We start from the raw sequence: 25,726 nt of genomic DNA, 5'->3' as shown, positions 1-25,726 counted from the left end.
AAGTATTTAGTCTAACAATCAAACTTTCACAACCTTCTTCATAGTCCTATAGAAGAGCTTTCCAAAGTGTGTGTCACCTGCAGTGTGCCGGTGTGTCGCGCAAGCCCGGTCCTATAGTAAAAGCTACTGCACAAGATCATCTTTATAAATAACAGCTATACTCCCACTCTTTTTCAATATTCTGGGCTTGTGTGTGAAAGTATAACCCGGTGGACATAACTGTTGTACAAGAACATTAGCAGTCATAGAGAGCCAACTCTCTGTGATGCAAAACAAATCAGGCAGTGAATCTTGAATAAGTGCAAATAGTAAGTCATATTCCTCCTGCACAGTCTGTTCATTAACATAAAAAATGTCAGCCATTTACGTTCAGTTCTAGGGCCTAGGGAGGGGACATCTCAGCTGCAGTGTCTTTTAGAAGCAAGGAGATCCTGGATTCTTTGCAAGGAAAATTGTTCTGTTGACTGGTAAAAGACCCACATGAGAGGAAGCAATACTGGACCTGGTGCTTACCAATGGGGAGCATATCTCTGATGTTGTGGTTGATGAACATCTGGGATCAGTGATCACCAGATGGTGTGATTCAGTATTAGAGTACAAGAGATGAAGGTTAATTCATAGGTAGGAAACCAAGGGGGTCATTTTGTAAGCGTATCGCATGTGAAAAGGGACTTTTCGCACGCAATAGCTAAATAGGGGAGGAGTCGGGGCGGTGTCGGCATTTCACGGTGGCGCTATTGGGTGCAAAAGCTGGCAGCGATATCACCGCGGTGGTACGATCGCTGCCAGCTTTCGCAGGCCTGATCCCCACTTTGCCCCTCCACCCCCCGTTACCGCGGGATTCAGAGAGGTGCGTGAAGATAGAAAATCCAGGCCTAGTTTTGTTAAAATGGGGAAGTACCTCAAGAGGACATTAGCTGGTAGGGAAAATCTAGGGGAAGTAGAAGAGCAGTGGGCAAAACTAAAAGGAGACATTATAAGGGCAACTAACCTTTTTGTTAGGAAAGTAAATAAAGAAAAGAGGAAAAAGAGGCCACTATAGTTTTGTAAAGAAGTAGCTGAAAAGGTAAGGGAGAAAAGGTTAGCATTCATAAACTACAAAAGATCACAGAAAGTGAAAGACAGAAAAAGCTAAGAGAAGCCGGGAAAGTAGTCAGGAGCACTGCTGCCCTCCACTGCTGCCTTCCATATTGACCTCTGCTATGAACCCTGACCACTTTTTGATTGCTGCCTGCCCCGACTCTCGGCCTGGACCTGGTTACTGTCTGCTCCCTGTTAACCCTAACCTAAGCCTATACTTGGATCCTCTCTCTCGCCGACTGCTCTTAAGGGACATTGACTTAAGTCCTGCTGGCACCTGGAACCCAAGGGCTCAACCTGTGGAGAACAGGCTGATATAAGTGAAGCTCCTGCTCAGTCCCAGCAAGGGCATGTCTGCCAGCTGTCAGCATGGGTCTGGTAAGTTCGCATATTAGGCTGCAACAACCATGACACAACCTAAGGGCTCACAATTATGACAGTGGCCATGGTTACACCAGGTCTAAAAAAGGCCAACTTACCTTCTGACTTTATTTCAAGTTATAGACTCATCTCAAATCTTCGCACTATGACTACTCACAGCTTACAGATTTTATTCATGAGAATACAATTTTACATGATGTTCAGTGTGATTTCCGTCCCAATCATAGTACAGAAACCCTGTTGCTGTCCTTAACTGATTATTTCTTGGTTCAGCTGGATCAGGATGTCTTTAATTTTGCTTTCTCTTGACATTGGCTAAATACACTGGGTATTGGAGGCATAGTGCTGTCTTCATTTTAGTCTGTTTTATTGTCATGACAATTTTCTGTGAGGACAAAGAAGCAGAACACCTCTCTAATATAATCAAAAACTGACAAAGAGAGGGAAAAGGATCAAAAGTCCAATCCACAAATCTCAACCCAATTAATGGCAAATGACAATATCATAAAAATCTTTGCTTTGGAATTTCAATCTGCAGCCTCTCGCCTCGCAATGGGCCGCAAGCTTCAATCAGCTTACAAAGCAAAATATAATATTTAATCATTTATTGTCATTTTGCTCATACCAGTATTAAACTTTATTCAAACAACTTGGTTTCTTACCACTAATTTTTACCACTAATTTTGATTTCCAATCACCCCTAAAAAAGGTGTATCAATATGAAAAAGATCTATACTTCTCACCACTAATTTAAAATTTTTTAACCACAAATGTTGAAAAGAGGAATACTTAGCCCATCCATTATGAAATATAAATTAAATCATTCCCGACATGAATCATGTTTCGATTGTAGAAAACAATCTTCTTCAGGGGATATTTCTCAATATTTTTTGCATAAGACGGCCAATATTCTTCAATACCCGGACAAACGCTGCCTCAACCTATGATTTCAAATATGGCGCCTTGGTACTGACCTCGGCCTGTTCTTGACTACGGTGATCGCTGCCTGCCCCTGACCTTCTGCCTTTTTCCATGACCACATCTGCACACTGCCTGATAACTGACCACGTCTGCATACTGCCTGGAACTGACCTCTGCCTGAACTCGACCACGTCTGACTGTCTCCTGGAACCTGATCTCTGCTTTGGCTGACTACCCATGGACTGACTACTGGTATTTGACCCTTGCTTTGCCTGACTATCCACGGACTGATTACTGGCTCTGACCCTTGCATTGGCTGACCACGCTTCCTTAAATCTGGCCTTGATCCTTGCCATACATTCAGAGACTCTCTTTTCGCCTTCTCGGGCATCCCGGACATCTGGCCTGAATATCGACCGCGCACCCTTGATCGTGGTGGGCACACTTCTGAACTTTCTATCTAGGAGATCCTGAGAGGCCCACCTAAGACAAGGTAGTCCGGGTACCCAAGGGCTCAACCCGAGGAAACGCCGGGTTGCTAGTGGCAAAGCTCCAGCTAGCCTCTGTCTCCTCTTGTACGCTGCCTCCTGGTGGCAGGCGCTCTCTGGGTCCGAGCAGGGAGCCTACCAATCCTGCAGTAGGCCAAGGGTCCACCTCCTGGCGCAACAAATGGTTCTAGTGTGGGTATCTCCCCAACATCCTTTGCAATGAAGATCAAAGTAAACAACATTCAATTAGTTTTTCTGCTATGGCTGTAGTCTTTCTGAGTGTCCCTTTTACCTCACTCATCTGACAATCCAACTGACTCCCTTATAGGCTTCTTTTTTAACTACTTGAAAATATTTTTATTATTAATTTTTACGTCTTTGACAATTTCACCTCAAATTCTTGTGTGGCCTGGCTTATAATGTTTTACATCTAATTTACCAGGAATTATGCTTTTTTTCTATTTTCCATATTAGGAACTGCTTTTCATTTTTTTAAAGAATGCCTTTTTGGCTTTAATAGCTTCTTTCATTGTATTATTTAGCCATACTGGCAGTCCCTGTTGAATGCAAACTGCCTTTACATTATAAGTACTATTCCAGGGTTTTTATTACAATCCATGAATTCTCTACACACAATTATTGTGTGTAGAAACAGGACATTATGATCCATGGAAAGATCAAAACCAAGGTCAGAAAGGATTTAGATCAAGAAAATGATCCTAAAAGCCCCAAAACTTTATTGACATAAAACGTTGGGAAAAAAATGTGACTAATCAAAAGAGCAGCTAGAGACAGATCTTAGCAGCATCTGGTTAGAGATTATGTCACTTCTTCAGGTCGTAACATTTGCCTGGATGCGGGATGTCCCCACGACCAGCCGCAGTCACCCTGGATGCTGCCTGACTTGCGGATAGGCAGGAACAGTGCCATTGTATCTGCCACTGGTCACACCACACTGACTCCTAAGGCATGCATGCATGCGCTCCTGCGCAGCTCTTAAAGGACCTGTGGCAGGAACCAGGACTCAGCGCTCCCTGATGACGTCAGGCCCTCTGGGCCATTTAAACCCAGCTGGAGCCCTGGATCATTGCCTCAGCAACAGGTCCTCTTGCCTAGCAGCGCGTAATGCTTCTTCCTGTGCTCGTCTTGTTGTTTCCGTGCTTTGTTGTTTATGTCTGTGTGCCTGCTGTTTGCTTTGCCTGGTTGTGCCCTTGCCTTATCCTCTGTACCTTGTCCTTTCCCTGCCATGCCCCGTTTCTCATTGCCTTGGGGCATGGGATAAACACTGTGGGTCCCTAAAGACTAGTGGATGGAAATGAAAAATAGGGTGCATGAGGGTAATCCGCTCAGTGTGATACCTACTACCCTTAGCAGAAGCAAGTCAAGCAGCTCCTCATCCAGTAAAATGTTGCTAACAGTCATTTTTTATGGGTTTTACAGTTGCTTGGTCTTTGATTGTAAATATTACTACCTTCATCATAAGACTTGGGGATAACTGCACAGATTGCCCTTAAGAGAAACTTGGGGGTAACCTGCACAGCTCGACAGATATTACCATAAGAATCTTGTTGGGCAGATTGGATGGACCATTTGGTACATTTCTGCTATCATTGGCATATATATATATATATATATATATATATATATATATATATATATATATATATATATATGCCTTGTCCTTACTGTTCTGTCCTGTCCTGCCACTCGGTGTTCCATCTCGGTCCATCCTGTCTGTCTTGGCCTGACTTCCTGGTTTTGACCCCTGCTTGGATACTGATTATTCTCTGCTCACTGCTTGCCCTGACCCTTGGCCTGGACCCGGACTCCATCTTCTCACTGCCTGCTTTGCCCTTTAGACTGAACCCAGATATTCTCTGCTCATTGCCAGCCCTGACCACTGTCTATACCCAAAGTCTCTCTGACTGCTCCTTGAAAGGGCATTCTCCTAAGCCCTGCCGACCCCTGGAACTCAAAGGCTCAACTCACGGGGAATGGGGCTGGTATAGGTGAAGCCCCTGCCCCTTTCCCAGCAATGGCATGTTCATCATGGGCCTAGAGGGTTCGCCTACTATAGAGCTGGTGCAAGGGTATTAGGTGCCCTAGGCAAACCTTCTGCCTTGAACTCGCCCCACTCCCTCAGTCTAGGCCCCAGCTCCAACCTCATTCACTCAGACAGGCTCCCTCTCTTACACCCGCTTAGGTTCCTTGTCTCATTCACACACCCACCCTTACACAGGCTCCCTCCCTCTCTCTCACTAATACCATTGCTCTCTCATACACACAAAATCCCTGTCTCACACACACACACACACACAAACAAAGGTGCCATTCGTGGTCCGCCGAGACTCTGCTTCTCACAGGATGGGTGCTGCTCGTGGCCCATCAAGTTTCTGCTTTTCTCGGCCTAATGCAGGATGGGAGCTGTTCGCAGCCCGCTGAGTCTCTGCTTCTCTCAGCTGCGAGCAGAATGGGCACAGATCACAGACCGCCAAGTTATCTGCATTTCTCAGCTGTGAACAGGATGGGTGCTGCTCGCAGCTCACTGAGTCTCTGCTGCTCATGACCTGCCGAGCCTCTACTCCTCTTGGCTGTGAGTGGGATGGACTCCGCTCATGGCCCACGTGGCTGCTCTTTGCCACCCCCTAATGGCTGGTGCCCTAGATGACCGCTTAGTTCATCCATTAAGATAAACCAGCCCTGGCCTACTAGGCTATGTCAACCATCCTACAGCCTAAGGGCTCACAGGGTCAACTTGTCAAATCAGATACAAGCAATCAGTGTTATTCCAGCCTGGGAATTGCACCTAGGTCTTCCATTTTGCTGGGATATTAAGTGTAGGTCAGAACCTAAGGCAATCAGTTACAGAGCAGGGAAACTTCTTTCCATTTTGCAGTGTTTTTCAATCGACTCCCCATTGCAGGGCTTATTGTCTTTATATTCTAAGAATTGTTCCAGAGCTCATATGTTCCTGAATTCCCTCACACAAAAATTCTGCAGTTAAATGTACCGCCCAGCATTCTAGATTCACCTCTTGGTTATTGACTTACAGCAACTTGTGCACTGTGGGGAGTGTCAAAGGTTTTGGAAAATGCACCTGAACCATGACTACTCCATTCTTCCAAATCATCCTCCTTGTTTGTAGAACACCTGCTTAGAAATGTGACTCTTTATACATCTCAGACAGTGCATCCTTTAAAGATGGTCAGACCAGTGCTGAAAGGTGGCAATGCCTGTTTGCTTTTTTTTAAAATCTGAGTTCATCAGTAAAACATTTCACATTACCCAAGAATATGTGACAAAGCCCGCCCAGTACAACTGTCATACACTTTTCATATATATCAACATTTAAAAAGCTATAATGAAATCCCCACCTAAACTGTAACAATCTTAAACTGGTTGCATCAACTTTAGAAGAAAATCAATCATTTTGTATTTCTGGAAACACATTGACCTTCAAATACTTATCACAGAAGCCTGAGACTCTTCAGTCAGATAAACAAAAGAGATGATGCACTTTCCATATAAAAATGAGGTTTCAAATTTTGAGATGTGTTAAAATAGCTAAAAATACCCAGAACCTTTGCAAATCAAAAGCAAGGCTTTTGATTTGCAAAAATACCATAGTACGAAAAGTTGCAGTGGGGTGAACCAGCCCTTGCTCTCGTTCATGCTCCCATTTACTAACAAACTCTCCAATCTATGCTTTCAACTTGTCACATTCTAAGTGGGCCAAGAACAAGACCAAGCAAAACAAGAAACCAAAGAAGCGGAAAGAAACTAAGAATTTCAAGATTTTCAAAGAATATTTTTTAAAAACAATAAAAAATTTTGAGATGTTGAATATATATCATGAAAATGAAGAGCTGCAGAACTGCATAAAAAAAAGAGAAAATGTATTCTAAGATAAAGGTCAAATCTAGTGCACTATTTATTTGACTTTTATATTGATCTGTTTGGCTGGTAGTTAGACTGTTGAACTAATTGGCTACTGGTTATTTAGATAGTTGGCTAGTTAGCTTATTGACTGGCAGGTCAGTTGAGTGACAGGTTGATTGACTCTAGATCTGGATTGGCTGATGTAGTATTTGGCTAGTAAGTTATTGGATTGGTTCGTTGACTGGTTGGATTTGCTAATTACCTTGTTGTTTGGTTGGTAACCTCTGTTACTCCAGAAGATAACAGTTTAAGATGAGGATTTGAACATACTTGCTTCTGGCACAGTTCTGAATAGGGATGGAAGCTAAGAACTAGATAGAATAGTTTGTGGAAGTCTCCCAAGTTCAAACATATGCATTGTCCATAACAGGCAAAACAATCAGAGCTGAGTATATATTTATGTCAGCATCTGCGAGAATGTTCCCATTGTATTTAAATCTTTCATTCTTTCTGCTTTGGTTCAATATCTGTAGAACCTTCCTCCAGTTCCTCCTCTTCATCATCCTCAGTATCAAAGATTCCAACATGACGAGTCTGAACATACACAGCTAGAGGAGAATCTGTAAAGAAAGAAAGAGAAATTAAGGCTATGAAAGGCTAACCATTAACATTTAATCATGTTTCTGGATCTATAATTAGAATTAAGGACTCTGGTGCAGCCTGCTTTTTGGAACATAAAGTTGTGATGACAGAAATAGTTCTTGTTCAAATTCCAACTCCCCCACTTACATGAACATTGATGGTTTACTTAACCTTCCTCTGCTAAACTATTCTTTCTCTGGATTTAATATCTTTTACTTAGTCTATAAGTGCTTTAAACTACAGACATTTTAAATTTCATCTGTTATGTAGTTCTACAACCCTATGAACATGGATGGTGCATTATAAATAGTCATTGATTTGTGGCTACACATCAATATAGGAAGCTAGTGCTTTGTAAATAATAAAAATTACTCTGTCAATGCAAACACAGTGGTCTTGCTTTGTAATAGCAATCCCAATGGAGGGTTTATAAGGGTATTCGTATTTTTATTATTGTTTTTAAATTGGGGGGTTTTTCGGTATAGGGGGTTTGGGAATGAGTTGGGATTATACTGAAATTGAAGATATTTCAGTAGTTTTGGGGAAGGGTAGATATGGGGAGTTGTCAAGGGTGGGTTTTAAGAAGGATGGTCCTAGGGTTCAATGTTTAAGAGTTGTAAATTGTGTACATGATTTAAATTTGGGAACACAGTGACAGATGAAGGTTTCCTTTAATTGTCATTTACTGAATGTATGATCAATAAGTCACAAATCTGTTTATATACATGATTTTGTTCAGCAACATAATTTGGATTATTTATTTTTATCAGAAACATGGCTGTCAGAGCTGAGTGAGGTATGTATAACCCAAATGTGCCCTGTGGGATACTCTTTTTCTTCAGGAAGGAAGAAGGAAGGGTGGGGTGGGTTGTATATTCAGTTTAACAACTTCCTTATGTGGAGGTATCAATTCTTGAATGCCTCTTCTTGAGGTTAAATGTAGAAGTATCTGTTGGTATTTTAGTACTTTATTGCCCACCCTCTCTGGAGGTATCTGCTATGACAGAACTTCATGAATTGATAGTGGAAGTTAGCTCTCAACTTCCTTCCTTGTTGATTGTTGGGAGATTTTAACATCAATTTTGATGATATTATTTGTGTGAAAACTCAGAATTTAAGACATTTGTTAGATTATTGAGGTCCAATGCAGGTAGTGGCTGCTCAAAGCCATGATGTAAGAACATAAGAAAATGCCATACTGGGTCAGACCAAGGGTCCATCAAGCCCAGCATCCTCTTTCCAACAGTGGCCAAACCAGGCCACAAGAACCTGGCAAGTTCCCAAAAACTAAGTCTATTCCATGTTAACATTGTTAATGGCAGTGGCTATTCTCTAAGGGGTAGATTTTAAAAATTTGCGCGATCGCGTACTTTTGTTCGCGCACCAGGTGCGAACAAAAGTACGCTGGATTTTATAAGATAGGCGCGTAGCCACGCCTATCTTATAAAATCCGGGGTCAGCGCGCGCAAGGGGGTGCACATTTGTGCAACCTGCGCGCGCCGAGCCCAGCGCGCGCTGCCTGTTCCCTCCGAGGCCGCTCCGATTTCGGAGCGGCCTCGGAGGGAACTTTCCTTCGCCCTACCCCCACCTTACCTTTGTTTCATGATTTACGCCTGCTAAAAGCAGATGTAAATCTATGCGCGCCGGATTTACGCGGCCGGATTTACGCGCGCAGGGCATTTAAAATCCGCCCGTAAGTGAACTTAATAGCAGGTAATGGACTTCTCCTCCAAGAACTTATCCAATCCTTTTTTAAACACAACTATTCTAATTGCACTAACCACATCCTCTGGCAACAAATTCCAGAGTTTAATTGTGCGTTGAGTAAAAAAGAACTTTCTCCGATTAGTTTTAAATGTGCCCCATGCTAACTTCATGGAGTGCCCCCTAGTCTTTCTACTTGGTCCTAGGATCAGATCAACTTCTTTTTTCTCATACATTATGTTGGACGACTGCGGACTTATTCCCTTATTCTGATCATAGGGCAGTATTTTTTCTTTTAATGGGCTGAGGAAGAGCAGAGAGGGGGTTAAAAGTGTGAAGGAGTATTGGAGCGGGGGAGGGTAAACAGGGCAGTTTTTAGCTCCTGCTTAAAGGAACAAATAGGGTGGAGGGGTGTTTGGAAGATCAGTTTATAGATTGGAATAATAAAGTTAGTTCAGTACTGGATGAGATGCACCTAAGAAATGGATTAGAAAAAATTCTCACCTGAATAAGCAGTTTTGAGTGTCTGTGTAAGGAGCATAGTAAAGCTAGGGCTTTGGAGAGAAGGGGAAAGAGGATTAGATCTGTTCAAACATTTAAGGACTGGAGAAAGTCTGTTAATGATTATAGAAGTTTGATCGTGTCTAGGAAAAAGGAGGTTCTTTCAGGATTTACAAAATCAGCAAATAATGCTACTAGGGGACTTTTTAGTGTTGTGGATAGACTTTTGAGTCAGCAGAAAAGGGAGTTACAAATTTTGCAGATTATTTTCAGGATAAGGTACATGTTTTGTAGAAAATGTTGGATGACAGGCAAATTGAATGAATGGGAATTTTGACCAGGGAAGACTGGAGGATTTTTCTGCAAGTTCTGTAATTACTTTGAAGCTTTTTTTGAGAGATATATATCCATCGTGTAATTCTTTGGGTCCTCCAGGTTTGGTTAAGTTTTTGGGTCAAAGTGGTTAGAATGGTTGGTAGATATGGTTAATACTTCATTGCAAGAGGGTTTTTTTCCCCTAGGATCCTTAAGTGCGCAGTAATTACCCTTTTGTTGAAGAAACCGCAGCTTAATTTGACATGTTGTGAGAACTATCTTCCTATAGCCCATTTGTTGTTTATGTCTAAGATCGTTGAGAAGGTACTAATTTTGCAGGTTTCAAATGTTTTGGAAAATAATGGGGGTTTAGTAGATTTTCAATCTGGTTTTAGACCAGGTCACAATATTGAGGGGGCATTAGTGTCCCTTTTGGATTATGTGTTGAGACAATTAGATGTGGGAAATTCTGTGGGGTTGTTTCTTTCTTTTTTTTGTACTGTTAGACCTTTCCTATGCTTTTAATCTGGTAGATTCTGATATTTTGGTTGATAAATGTCTACAAGTGGATATGGGGGGTAAAGTGTTGGACTGGATCCACTCTTTCTTAAGTGGTCGTGTTCAGTGGATTCTGATAGGAGAGGAATGTTCCTTGGAGGAACCAGTGAGGATTGTGGTGCCACAAGGCTCATGTCTATCATCCTTGCTTTTTAACAATTTTATGCGACCACTGATGAGTTTGTTTCAGGCATTGGATGTCAGAGGCTATGTATATGACGATGACATCCAGCTCCTGATTCCGGTGGATCAAAGTTTTGAGGAAGTAGTTTTTGAACTAAATATCTGTTTGGATAGGATTTCAAGTTGACTAAAGGTTAGTCATTTAGTGTTAAATAAATAGCAAATGAAGATTTGGGGTATTAGGAACATCTTTAAGGATGCTGTACTGTTGCCAATTAAGCCATCTTTGGGGGATTTTGAAATTTCTATTTCATTTAAAGTTATAATTCTTCAGATCACTTTAAACTCCGTTTTTTCATTGCATGCTTTTGTAGGCCAGACCTGTAAGAAGGCATGTTTTAAATTAAAGAGGATTTTAGTTCTTGCTCTTGGTATTTGGGAGTTGGATTATTGCAATGCTCATACTTGGGAGCTTTTGAGTTGTGGTCATCCTGAGATTGCTGTTGATTAGCAAAGGGTGGAAGGAATGGGATACTATGTATCAGCTTTCTCTCTTCCACTGCCCCCACCCAATTAATCCACACTTTCTTTTTCTCCCACCCATTACTATCACCTGTCCTCCCTCCCGAGATGACCCAGCGTACTTCCCCTTCACCTCTCTCTTTGCTCCCTCCCCCTATAATTCTCAGCTCCGTGACTTCTGCATCCTCACTCTACCCTTAGCTGACTGATTCCAAAGTCCTGGAATCACAGCTGCAGACTGAGTTTTGTGTACATTTCAGCCCCTCTCCAGTTTCTCCCCACATGCTGCTTGCAGTGTTTACTCCAGGCTCACCCCACTTCTCCTGTTCCCTGCAGGTTTACTGAGGAAGGGGAGGGGCTGAGCTGTAAACAGAGAGGCCCTGAGATTTCTAGTGTTTTCCCCGAGACCCTGCAATTGATGCAAATTCCCTGAATCTCAGGGTGAAATCCTGAGAGTTCCCAGCTATGGTTCTGCCCTTTTGGTAGGCTGCCTATGCCTAATACTTTGGTAAGGAAATTACAACTCATTCAGAATTAGTGCTGCTAGAATGGCATGTGTGAAGTCTAGGTGGGAGAAAGTGTCCCCCCTGACAGCATATATGCACTGGCTTCCAGTTGCAGAACAGGCTCAATTTAAATTATTATCACTTACTTTTCAGTTTATGAGGGTGGATGGAGAGAAGTGTTTGTCTGCAAAACTGACATGGCATAAGCCTGATCAGGCCTTTAGAGTATCTAAAGGGGCACAACTAGATTTTTCATATGGGCACACGTTTAAATCTGGTAATGGATGGAAGCAGACCTTTTTCATCAGTACCGCCTCAGGTCTGGAACTCCCTTCTGATTTTATTAGAAGCAAGGTTAATTATTTTAAGTGTAGGAGGATGGTTAAAATGTTCTTTTTCAGTCTTAATGTGGAGAGTTAGGATGTTACCGAGGCTGTGACTTGACAGGGGAAGGTGGTAAAAGGCAGTTTTGTATTTGTTGGTGTCTTGTTGGTTGTATTGTTTTTATTAATTATGTAGGTAAAGTTCTGAACTGTTTTTAATTGTGCCTGTACTGATTATATACATTTTTTAAATAAATAAACAATAGTCATTGCTGAGGATGCATAGAACTGTGTACACTGCTTACTACATTCATGGATAAATCACTGCTCAGTCACTCTGCAGCGCTGTGTATGCAGATGTCATTTTTATAAGGAATAATTAAGATTATGTCTCCCCTATAGCTATCCGATCTCTCTCGACCACTAACGCCACTTGAATATGGTGGTGCAACTGTTGCTGCTTCCCACCCCGAAAGTGACTGAACATTCAAAGTAGCACTGTGCCAAATGCCCAGCTTTGTTTCACCAGTAGCTTCAGTATTCAAGATTTCTGAATGTGTTCTTGAAAGGCTTCAAGGTTTTAAGCAGCTGCATGTTTACAAGATTTTCCTTCTGGCACCCCCTAGTGCTGGAAAATAACTAAGCTAAGACAAACTGAAGGCAGAATATGGGAGCATATCCCTCCTCTTACTTATCCTAAATTAAAAAAAAAATGTCAGATTAATCATTTTTGTAATGTTTCATCAGTCATATTACATTCACCGATAACTGTAACTGCTTCCACCGGGATGGCTGAACAGTGGGGAAAAATGTGTAGTGCTATAATAGCAATAATGCTGTCATTACATGAGACGATCCCCCCCCCCCCTCACCTGGAGGGACGACCCAGAGCCGGGCAGAGGCTGAGGCCTGCCCAAACTCATTACGGGAATAACAGGTATATAGGCCCTCGTCCTGCTTCTGAATCTCCTGGATTTGGAGCCAGCCGGTGATTGCGTAGCGCTGTGGTCCCCCACGGGCCTGGCAGGGTAAAAAAAAAAAGAGAAGAAGAAAAAGGTGAGAACTGGCATAGTGCTGCCAAATGAAGGCACAAAGGCAAAGTCCACAAAAAATAGAGAAAGATCTAAAGCCAAAATAAAGATCTAAGGCCTGTAATAATTTCATATGGAAAATATGCACATCACAGGTTTGCTGTGGTTTTACGTAGCCTCTTACATTTACATAGGGTTTACAGTACAAAATAGGGGCAAAAACTTAAAAGCTTATGAGGATGATTTTGATGAAAGGAAGAGAGAAAAATCTTAATAAACAGTCGACTTGTACTGGGAGTCAGGTATTTTCTAGAAGGAAACCAGGGGAAAATGATCAAATGTTTTTTCAAAGCAGCCTTGTTTTATCCTAATGTTTGTTTTCTATATTTACATTTTATTTTAATTTTTTTGGAATAGCATATATATTTTTTTATTCTGACAATTTCAAAATATCTCTTTCACTGAATCCAGTCTTCAGTTGTTCCTTCTAAGATGGTAACTTTCAAACTGCCTCACGTGTGCAACTGTTATAAAACCAGCTACCTGCGCGCACATGCACGCATGATTTTATATCGACGCGCGCATGTGTACGCGAATCCCGTCTCGAGCGCGTAAAGGCGGGGAATTTTAGTAGGCACGCGTGGTGACGCGATAGGCCTATTTCCCAGTTCCCTCCCAGTTCTCCCCAGTAAAGCAGCAGACTTCCGAAACCCCAACCTAACTTGCCTCCCTTTTATCCTACTAGCCCAGACCCCTAAAACCCCGCTGACCATCCTTTTGTTATTTAACTACTTGCACGCTGTCCATAGCAGAAGCAAGTTAAGCGGTCGTGGGATCCTGGCGCGCGCTAGTGCGCGTAACTGACTTCATGGGTGCAGGCCCGGCCCACCCACGCCCCACCCAGATCCCGCCCCTTTTTCGCCAAACCTTTTTTTATCCGTGTACCAGGAGATACGCATGTGGCCGTGGGCCTCTTAAAATCCGCGCATCCCAGTCACGTGTGTATCTCCCGGATATGCCGCACATAGGGCTTTTAAAATTTGCCCTTAAATTTATAGTCTACGGTGTGTTGGTTTGACGGTTGTAGCATGGAGGTCCTATGAGGTTTGGCAGCCTGATGTACTTAGATCCATAATGATAGGGAAGGAGCTTTCAAAGAACATTAAACACTAATATTGACTCAGGCATTTTAAATCTTGCAACAAACAATGATTTTAATTCATTTTAACTGTCAACTGAATTATTTAAAAATAACTTTGCTTATGTTGCTGCTTTCAGAGACACAGAGGGTAACGTACAAACAAATGTGTGCGGCGGCATATACGTGTGTATATGGTCACTAGCAGATCTATACTAGTATTTTATAACCTATGTGTACAGTATACAAGTGTTTAATAAAATATGTGTATCTCTTTCCCATAACATACACACTTATGTAGGTTTATGCATGAAATAGTGCAGTGCATTTGAAAGAACGTATTTCAAACTAACTGAATCCATATAATTTTCCAATCTATTTTGAAAATATATGCACGTATATTTTATTCACAGATATAAAATAGGAATTACTCACATAAATCGGTGTACTTTAAAAAAAATGCAGTGTTACCAATTAGTTCACCAGTTTGCCCAGTCAGTCTCTATGTCGTCGAGACCCTCCTGGTTCTTCAGCCTGATCCCCTCCCCCCTCCCAATCACCAGGCTTCCCACCCAGTCAGTACGACACAATAAATATGTTTAATATCACTTACACCACATAATTAGCAGGTGTAAAATTATGCAAGTTGGCAAATCTACGTGACGAAGTGTCTTTTAAAATGGCAAAATGCACATAATCATTGGCCCCCACTCCAGAATATCCCTAGACGCCCCTTTTTTGCACGTGTATATATGCACACGAAAGTGAAAATATGTGCGTATTTTCAACTTTTATAAAATATGGATTACATAAGTAGAGGCTACTTGCAAGTGTTTTTATGTGATTAACATTTTGAAAATTCCCCTTACAGAAGATAGATTCAGTTTGAGGGGCTATAGAACAACTTTACTATAGTATGGGATATGTATGGGGGATTCTTATTTGCAAACAAGTGAAGGATTAATTAGCAGCCAGGTCTGTCGGGCAGGCTGCAAGTACAGTAATTAGAAGTCAGAGTGGAAATGCAAGTGTTTGCATAGTCTGGTCTGTCTGACAGGCAAATGAATAGCGGACCTGAAATTGGGTGAATTTTCAATTGAAAGCTTAAAGGTGAATTTTAAAGCCCGACGCGGGCCAGAACCAGGAGATACGTGAATATTTTGAGCCGGTGTGTGTTGAGCGGATTTTAAAAGCCGCACAGCGGGAGATACATATGTATCTCCCGCTGTGCGCACAAAAATTGTTTTCCAAAAAAGGGGTGGAACATGGGCATTGTCTGGACAGGGCATGGACGTTCCTGGATTTTACATTGAAACTAGCGTGTAAATACTTAGGCGGACAAGGTCATGCTGGGGTCCCCTGCCACGTAACTTTACTTCTGCTAGGAATGGCTGCCGGACGCCAGCGTCAGTTTTCGTGACCGGCATACGGCAGTCACGTGAACAGTTACACTTCTAGCATTACGTATTAGAGATGTGAATCGTGTCCTCGATCGTCTTAACGATCGATTTCGGCTGGGAGGGGGAGGGAATCGTATTGTTGCCGTTTGGGGGGGTAAAATATCGTGAAAAATCGTAAAATCGTGAGCCGGCACATTAAAACCCCCTAAAACCCACCCCCGACCCTTTAAATTAAATCTCCCACCCTCCCGAACCCCCCCCCCAAATGACTTAAATAACCTGGGTGTCCAGCGGCGGTCCGGAACGGCAGCGGTCCGGAACGGGCTCCTGCTATTGAATCTTGTTGTCTTCAGCCGGCGCCATTTTCCAAAATGGCGCCGAAAAATGGCGGCGGCCATAGACCAACACGATTCCACGGCAGGAGGTCCTTCCGGACCCCCGCTGGACTTTTGGCAAGTCTTGTGGGGGTCAGGAGGCCCCCCCCAAGCTGGCCAAAAGTTCCTGGAGGTCCAGCGGGGGTCAGGGAGCGATTTCCCGCCGCGAATCGTTTTCCGTACGGAAAATGGCGCCGGCAGGAGATCGACTGCAGGAGGTCGTTCAGCGAGGGTTCCGGCGCCTCGCTGAACGACCTCCTGCAGTCGATCTCCTGCCGGCGCCATTTTCCATACGGAAAACGATTCGCGGCGGGAAATCGCTCCCTGACCCCCGCTGGACCTCCAGGAACTTTTGGCCAGCTTGGGGGGGGCCTCCTGACCCCCACAAGACTTGCCAAAAGTCCAGCGGGGGTCCGGAAGGACCTCCTGCCGTGGAATCGTGTTGGTCTATGGCCGCCGCCATTTTTCGGCGCCATTTTGGAAAATGGCGCCGGCTGAAGACAACAAGATTCAATAGCAGGAGCCCGTTCCGGACCGCTGCCGTTCCGGACCGCCGCTGGACACCAGGTTATTTAAGTCATTGGGGGGGGGGGTTCGGGAGGGTCGGGGGTGGGTTTTAGGGGGTTTTAGTGTGCCGGCTCACGATTCTAACGATTTATAACGATAAATCGTTAGAATCTCTATTGTATTGTGTTCCATAACGGTTTAAGACGATATTAAAATTATCGGACGATAATTTTAATCGTCGAAAAACGATTCACATCCCTATTACGTATATACAGGGAGCTGTGTTTCAGCCTGGCTCTTGTTGCTGCCGTTTCCTTTGAAGTTCTCAGGGATTGGTGAGTGACTTTTCTTCCAGTCTCTTAGCAGCTGCTTGAAATGCACGTCCTGGGGTGGGGTGATTTTCCCTTTTGGTAGTCCCTGAGATCCTGTTTCATTTCTGGTTCACTCCTCCTGCTGTTTAACAGCTACAAGTTAGATTGTGTCTCTGTTCCGCCCCTGAAGTTTTAGTCAACCACCGCCGGGTTTATCGGCGTCGGTTTCCCTTACTGCCATACGGTGGTCACGAAAACCGACGCAGGGTTTTAAGCGGCGTCGGTTTTCGTGACCGGCGTACGGCAGTCACGAAAACCGACGCCGATAAACCCAGCGTCGGTTTTTGTGATGGGTCTGACTGTCACATTTTTTTTTCTTTTATTTCTTTTCTTTTTCTTCTTTTTTCGATGCGTGCATCTATTAAAGCCTGCTCCTGGCAGGCGTTAATAAATGACAGTTAAATGTGCGTCGGGTAGCGCGCGCACCATATGTACGCCCACATGCAACCTTTTAAAATCTATACCTATGGTTTTAGGAATATAGACTAGATAAGAACAGGTGTTTTTACTGGGCCAGGAAGACTTGCTAGGTGTGTCCCTTACAATTCCTCTTTTTATTGCGCGCAGTAATCGCTGTGATAATAGCTGCGATCCGCGATATCGTCCGCAATAAATACTTTTTACACCGTACCACAAAAAAATAGGTGTAGTTATTTCCCATGTTAAATCCTGCGATAGTGTGTGTAACTGTATCGCACGCCACGCTAGCACACCCTCATTTCCATTTACCCTGCCCAGACTCCTCCCTCTTGAATTCTAATTTTTCATTTGCATAGGCATAGGCATGCGGTAATTATTGCTTGCATTAGGGCCTTATCGCGCGTGTTAGGGTCCTAATGCACGTGATAAGGCCCTAACGCAATTTGATAAATGACCCTGTTGGGTACTTAAATGTAGGTGAATACAGAGGAGGCTTAAATGTAGGCACTTCAGTTTTAAGCACCCAAGTTAAGAACATTTTCATCACAAAACTCAGGAATCTAAATTGGACTGAAGTTTCAGCTAACTATAGGAACCCAAGTCAGGCACTTGGTTTGGTTTGAAAATTGACCTGTTGGCCTCTATTCTGCAAAATTCCTGAGACTTATAAATGGCAACAGATGTGGTCCCTTATGTCTTTGCTAGCAGAGGAGTTTAATCCAATGGGAATTCTGCTGAGTGACTTTACATTCATAGGACCAGATATAAGCACTGGCCAAAATATTCATATGCACACACACACACACACACACACACACACACACACACACATACAAACTGCAAGTATTATATGTTGGAAATTAATGTGGCTTGGCACTAAGTTTAAAGTTTATACCAAAATTCTTGCTGTTTCTACCACCATGCCCATACAAAAAATATTGTTCCAATAGCTGTAAAAATTCCACAAAGCATTAATGTTTGCAATTTTAATAGTACATACGTATTTGCCCAAAGCACAGGTTTAAATCAAGGCAAACACACACACACACACAAATGGGCACACCAAAAGATGCACAAATAATACTACATAGCTTTTGCCCTGTGCTTAAAAACTTGGCTAATTATGTACAAAGGATCCCTCATCATCCCAGCAGGTGGCATTAACTTCTTAGCTTGACAGGAAAGAAGCGATGAGAGGAAAATAAGAATATATGTTGATGACAGTTAAGTCTTTCTTTTGTTAAGAGTAGATCACAAAGATAAATAAACATTTTTTAATGAAAAGTTTCAGGTGGACAAAGAATAGTACAGTAAAGGGTAAGACTGCACTGTGTCTGCAAATGGTTATAGCACACCGATATGCTGGGAGTTACTTTTCAAGCGGCTTTCGCATGTTCAGCTGCATGCAATGAGGCACGCTCATAATTCTCCCTCCAGTATATCATTGGTACAGGGGGGTGGCATACTTCCTCTATTGAACAGATAACAGTCAGGTGGGCCTGCCATTCAGCAGAGGCCAAGACCCCTAATCACACTGCGTTGGCTGCCTCATGCAATGATTTCAGTATGTGCACATCTCATTCCAAGGACAAAATTACATAAGAACATAAGAACATGCCATACTGGGTCAGACCAAAGGTCCATCAAGCCCAGCATCCTGTTTCCAACAGTGGACAATCCAGGCCATAGGAACTTGGCAAGTACCAAAAAACTAAGTCTATTTCATGTTACCGTTGCTAGTAATAGCAGTGGCTATTTTCTAAGTCAACTTAATTAATAGCAAGTAATGGACGTCTCCTCCAAGAACTTATCCAATCCTTTTATAAACACAGCTATACTAACTGCACTAACCACATCCTATGGCAACAAATTCCAGAGTTTAATTGTGCGTTGAGTGAAAAAGAAATTTCTCCGACTAGTTTTAAATGTGCCACATGCTAACTTCATGGAGTGCCCCCTAGTCTTTCTATTATCTGAAAGACTAAATAACCGATTCACATCTACCCGTTCTAGACCTCTCATGATTTTAAACACCTCTATCATATTCCCCCTCAGCTGTCTCTTCTCCAAGCTGAAAAGTCCTAACCTCTTTAGTCTTTCCTCATAGGGGAGTTGTTCCATTCCCCTTATCATTTTGGTCACCCTTCTCTGTACCTTCTCCATCACAATTATATCTTTTTTGAGATGCGGCGACCAGAATTGTACACAGTATTCAAGGTGCGGTCTCACCATGGAGCGATACAGAGGCATTATGACATTTTCCGTTTTATTCACCATTCCCCTTACTAATAACTCCTAACATTCTGTTTGCTTTTTTGACTGCCGCAGCACACTGAACCGATGATTTCAATGTGTTATCTACTATGGCGCCTACAAGTGTCATCTATGTAAATTCTATACAGTTCTCAACTGGGCGGCTCAAGGCAATCTGTTCTCTGAAGCAAGAAATGAAGAGGTGTTTCCACCCTCCCCCCTCCCCCAAGTTCAGAGGGCGGGGGAACTGTGTGTGTGTGTGTGGGGGGGGGGGGGGCAGGAGGGATATCCCTGGAGTCTGGTGCTTTCTGTGATTTGAAATGCTCAGGAGGGGGAGGCAGGGGCCTGTATTCCCAGAGGAGTGGCAGACAGAATATCACTGATAATATTTCTGGTAAGCTGGTACCCCTGCCACACTCCTGGAAACCCCTCCACCTGCATCCCACTTTTCCCCAGCATTTACCCCCTGGGGACATGGGAGATGGGTTTGGTGGGAAGTATGTGTGTGGTGCACTCTCTCAGGGCTGGGGCAAGGATATTAGGCACTCTTAAGTGAACCTACAGCCTTGCCCTATCCCTCTCTCGGCCCTCACTATACACTATTAAAATTTATGAGGACAAAATTCAAAGCTGTTTAGCCAGATAACTCACAAGTTATCCAGCTACTTGGTGAGTTACCCATCTTAACATTAGCTGGAAAGTCATAATATGGCAAGCTTTAGCTAAATAAGAAAGGGTCATGTTGGGGCATTACTGGGTGGGGATACATTTTTTTTTTAATTTATATCCTGCCTTTCACCAGTTCGAAGCAGGTTACAGAAATACATACATAAAATTTAAAACCATAACATAAACCATAAAATAACAAATAAAACATGAAAAACTAATTAGATAAATATAGATAAAACAAACACAAAGAGAGGCTTAATTAAGAACATAAGAACATTCCATACTGGGTGTCCATCAAGCCCATCATCCTGTTTCCAACAGAGGCCAATCCAGGTTACATGTACCTGGCAAGTACCCAAACATTAAATAGATCAAATGTTACTAAAGCTAGTAATAAGCAGTGGCTATTCCCTAAATCAACTTGATTAATAGCAGTTTATGGACTTCTCCTCCAGGAACTTGTCCAAACCTTTTTTAAACACAGATAAGTTAACTGCCTTAACCACATCATCTGGTAATGAATTCCAGAGCTGAATTGTGCATTGAGTGAAAAATAATTTTTTCTATTTGTTTTAAATGATCTCTTTCTAACTTCATAACATGCTTCATGTGCTTGTATTATCTGAAAGAGTAAACAACCAATTTACATTAACTTATTTTAGTCCTCTCAGGATTTTATAGACTTCTATCATATCCCCCGTCAGCCGTTTCTTCTCCAAGCTGAACAGTCTTAACCTCTTTAGCCTTTCCTCATAGGGAAGCTGTTCTATCCCCTTTATCATTTTTGTCGCCTTTTTTTGTAACTTCTTCAGTGCAACTATATCTTGAGATGCAGCAGCCAGAACTGAACACAGTACTTGACGTAAGGTCTCACTATGGAGCGATACAGAGGCATTATGACATTCACTGTTTTATTCACCATTCCCTTTCTAATAATTCCCAACATTCTGTTTGCTTTTTGATTGCCGCAGCACACTGAACCGACGATTTCAATGTGTTATCCACTATGATGCCTAGATCTCTTGCCTGGGTTGTAATTCCTAAGATGAAACCTAACATCGTGTAACTGCAGCATGGGTTATTTTTCCCTATATACATCACCTTGCACTTGTCCACATTAAATTTCATCTGCCATTTGGATATCCAATCTTCCAATCTCACAAGGTCCTCCTGCAATGTATCACTATCAAGCTGTGATTTAATTACGCTGAATAATTTTGTGTCATTTGAAATTGTGATTACATTTGACAAAGGAACAATCTTACCCTAAATAACTCATCTCAACCTTAAGAATAAACCTTGCAAAACAGTGCTACAAGTCATTGCATACCTGGGAACAGATGTTAGAATAGAGACTAGACTGGAAAAACTTGCATGAAGAGATAAGCCTTCAATAGTTTCTGAAACCTAACAATGGAGATTTTAGTTTTAAGCTCTTCCAGCAAGGAATTCCACCATTACAGGCCCATGACACCTACAAAAAATGTTCCATGGATTCCTCCAGTCCCCAATAGTTGGAGTTAGCCAAATAAGATATTCAGCTATCTCTAGATGTGCCTGAGAGCAGGTCTAAAGTTATCTGGCCTCATGAAAAACAAAAAGAAGATCACAGGCCTATCATTGCTCCCCCTGCCCCCCCAGCACACAGAAGTTCAAAATCCAGGCCCTGCCAAACTGAGCCTGCAGCCCCCCCCCCCCCCCAAACTAATCTGTAAAAAGGTAATTTCAAAGGGCCAGGGTCGGCCTCCCTCTCCCCTCTTCTGATATCCAGTCCTGACAAAATTAAATCAAAAATTTCCATCCTGGGCCCCTCCCCCCCCCCCCCCCAACCCCAATTCTAACCCTCCTTCCATCCCTGTACCTTATAATTGTCCATCTTCAGCCTAGATCATGGAAGCAGCCTTCCATGACCCGGGCCAAGCGCTTTCAGCTTTGCTATTACTAGGGGAGATATACTAGAAGCTTAAGCTACTGTGCTGCGTGATCTAGGCTGAAGAGGGACAATTTTAAGAAACCAGGAGGGTTTGAGGGTTAGGGCTGGAATGGGGGGAGGGGGGTAGTGGGGGGGAGGAGAGCCTGGGAGGGCAAAATATTTGTTTATTTTTGGCAGGATCAAGGAGAGAGAGGCGGCTGGACGGGTCCTTTAAAATTAGCTTTTTAGAGATGATTTGGTCGGCTAACAGGGCCCTGGATTTTGAGCTCATATTTGTGTGGGGACAGTGATAGGGCTACTAAGCCCTTGACTTTCATTTTTCTTTTAAAACTGCAGCTCTGTGTAACTGGCTATATTCTATGGAATGCAGCCAGTTAAGCTAAAGTTATCAGCCACATGGGACAGGATAACTTTAAAACTAATTGGCGGCATTCAAAAGATATCTGGTTAGATTTCAAGTTTTCTGGTTAAAAATAGCCAGATAACTTTAATCAGGGATATTCACTGGGACATTTACCCCACTGAATATCCCTACTGAATATCCAGGATAAATTATCTGGCTAATTGTAGTCAGGTAACTTGTCCACTTGCCGGTTTACTGAATATTGGGCCCTATGCATTTACAATAACAGATTTTACATGAAAAAGTACATTCAAAGTAGTCTTTTGAGGTAAAAGTATCACTTACAACAACATGTATGTTATACTTCTATGCACTGTGGTGGTGCCAACTAGAAACCCTGGGAAAAAAAGACATTTAGAACCCATATTGTTGTGTTCCACGGCAGTGGCGCCCCACGGCCGCAGCCCCCTACCTTGTCCGCTCCCCCCTCACGGCGTCCAGCGGCGTGTCTCCGGTGTCTCTCCTCCACGGGGCTGCGCCTGCTCCACTGATTTAAAGGATCCTGATCCCTTTAACAAGCCTCACCTGTTCCTCAGCAGCCTAAGCAGGGGAAGTATATAAGGAGACTTCCTCTGCTCGTCCAGTGACTTGGCAATGTCCTCCAGCGCTGTCTAGTCTGCTTGCTTCGGTGAGTCTCCTGAGCTTTGGATCCTGTTCCGTCTTGGTGTTCCCGGTTCCTGACTTCGGATTGGCTTATGGTGATTCTCTGGTGTACGACTTCGGATTGGCAAGCGGTGATTCTCTGGTGCACGACTTCGGACTGGTGAGCGACGACCCTCTGGCACTCGACCTAGGACTCCTTCAAGACTACCGTCTCCAAGGGCCCACCTAAGTCCCAGCGGCCCGGGTCCCTACGGCTCTTCCCGGGGGGGCCGCGGGCTTCCAGGGCGAAGCTCCAGTCAGCCCTTGCACCGACACCTGACCTCTCAAAGGTCCACCTAAGTCCCAGTGGTCTGGGTCCCTACGGGCTCCTCCTGGGGGGACCACAGACTTCCAGGGGTGAAGACACAGCTCCTCTTCTCGTCTCTTCATCCGTCTCCGCAGCCGCCCTAGTTCCCAGTGCCAAGGGTCAGCTGGTCCCGTCTTCTGCTCTGCCTCGCCTCCCGACGAGAGAACCTACGGATCCTCCAAACGGTATACCATCCTCCTGTCAGCCAAGGGTTCACAATCTTGAGCATTACCCATATAGTACTAAACCTATTGTAAAGTATGTCGAGTATGGACTTGGCTATCAGAAAGCCATGAGTAAACTGAATTACAATTACAATATAGCAAACCTCCACACCAAAACAGCACTGACTGCCAGCACTCAAACAATAACAACTCTATTTATGAAAATGCAACACCAGGCCTTAAAACACCAAACACCTCCTATTAGGAAAACAGAACAAACCAGGTTGCTATAGATCCCTACAGCGAAACTACACATTAGCAGAATACCTCACCTCAGTCACAAATGCAGAACACAGACCGAACCCCACAAATACAGAATAAATAGACCGTAAAGTATAAACAGAAAATATGCTGACAAAATCTGAACTGGAAAACACATCAAGCCAGACTGTGTACACAATACAACAATGGAAAAAACAGAAACATTACCATTCTTCATAAAACAATAAAATCAACATCAATCACAATAGTAAATTCATACTAATAAAAAAAAATACTTTAAAACAGCTGATGAATAGAATATCCAAAAATTAAAACTCATATAGTAATTTTTTATGAATTTCCCAAGCACCAATAAAATATTTTAAAACAGTAGACACATCAAATAATTCCCGATAATTAAAAACTTAGAGGATAAAAAAAAAATGTCTGCTCTCCATAACTGGGAACTTTTGATTTCCAATTTCCCTGAGATTGTGCTGAATTAGTTGGGGGAGAGGGTGCACAAACTTTGTCTTCCTTCATGTACACACACACTCTAATACATATATGTTCATTCTCTCATATGCACTCTCTCTCACACACACACACACATGCTCACTCATTCACGCACTCACACACATTCTCTTTCCCCTCCCAGAATGCACAAGTGGCAGTAGCCTTCAACTTCAGCCCACACAATGGGACTACTTCTCTTTCCTCCCAGGGCACGGGCTGATACTGCTCTTGCTCCTCTCTTCTGGCCAAACAGGCCAACTCTGCTCCTACCTGCTCCTTCCGGACACAACGACTGAACCTCCTTCTTTCCATCTGCACAGGCCCATGTGAAACAACTTCCTCTTCCTGGCCCACTCAGGCAGGAAAAACAAGGAGTTGCAATTGACATGGTCATGCCACTACTGAGCTGCTTCCAAAATTGTGGTGCTTTCGACAGCCACCTAGTACACATAGGGGTAGATTTTTAAACTTGGATGCGCGCATGTTATAAAATCCGGGGTCACACATACATGCGCGCCAGATTTTATAATCCATGCGTGCATGTGCGGGTGGTGCGCCCGGGGGGGGGGGGGGGGGGGGTCTTATGCAATTTTCGCTCAGCAACGCATCCCAGCCTTCCCCAGTTCCCTCCCAGTCCGCCTTCCTCTGGGCCCGGCACTTATTTGCGTACTGGGGTTTACATGCATGGTCAGGCCCATTTGAAAATTCATCCGGCACGCCGGGCATTTAAAATCATTTCTTTGGGCACACAGCACACACAGTGAAGAGAAATCACCCCTCTCCCAGGGACAGTCAGAAGGAAATTAGTCACCCCTGCACTTGGCCCTGAAAGTTAACTCTTTGCCCCCATAAAAAGGATCTTCTCCCTGGGGAAGGAATCGGATAGAAGAGCTAGCCAGTGTCCCTGCCCCAAAGAACTTCAAAATTCTTTAATGGCCCCCCTCGTGAAGGCAAGGCACACTGGGGTGGGGTTACACGTGGACCCTGGCAGGCAATTTTCAAAGAAAAACTGTACGCTAGAACAGTGTGCAGTGTACAGACTGGAAATCAGCTGAAAAGAAAATGGCCTTAACCAAACCAAATGGTTTTTTCCCTGCAAATCCCTATCATTCAGATATTCAATGAAGTGTGAACCCTCATCACAACTGTAAACTGTCTATTGTCCAGTGAGGAGTTAAAAAAAAATTTTCAGGGTCCATTTTCTGCTGCCAGCCAGCTAGCAAAGGCTTGGATTTATCAAAATGCAGTAAATATCGCATGCGATGGGAAAAGGGGCATGTTTTATGTTAATAGGGAATTTATCACAATTTGTGCTAATACCTATGTGAAGAGCTAAATTACTGCAAATTGCGATAACTTTTTCACACTTTGACATAAGTGCCAGAATGTGGTAT

At 43.3% G+C, this 25,726-nt stretch overlaps 1 protein-coding gene across 1 annotated transcript in view; it reads right to left on the bottom strand.

Annotated features, from left to right (window-relative positions):
- Positions 1–6,788: 6,788 nt before the first annotated feature.
- The window catches only part of LOC115094627 (kazal-type serine protease inhibitor domain-containing protein 1-like), a 59,220-nt gene continuing 40,282 nt past the window's right edge, over positions 6,789–25,726 (bottom strand). Inside the window, exons 5-6 of the mRNA XM_029607881.1 lie at positions 12,816–12,963; positions 6,789–7,369 (exon numbers count right to left, since the gene is read on the bottom strand). Of these exons, the coding sequence (XP_029463741.1) occupies positions 7,251–7,369; positions 12,816–12,963 (267 nt within the window). The 3' untranslated portion in view covers positions 6,789–7,250. The remainder of the gene's footprint in view (positions 7,370–12,815; positions 12,964–25,726) is intronic.

The sequence above is a fragment of the Rhinatrema bivittatum genome, chromosome 1 (assembly GCF_901001135.1).
Source record: "Rhinatrema bivittatum chromosome 1, aRhiBiv1.1, whole genome shotgun sequence".
Lineage (NCBI taxonomy): Eukaryota > Metazoa > Chordata > Amphibia > Gymnophiona > Rhinatrematidae > Rhinatrema > Rhinatrema bivittatum.
The sequence above is the reverse complement of the archived record's forward strand: the minus strand, read 5'-3'. Positions and strand labels throughout refer to the sequence as shown.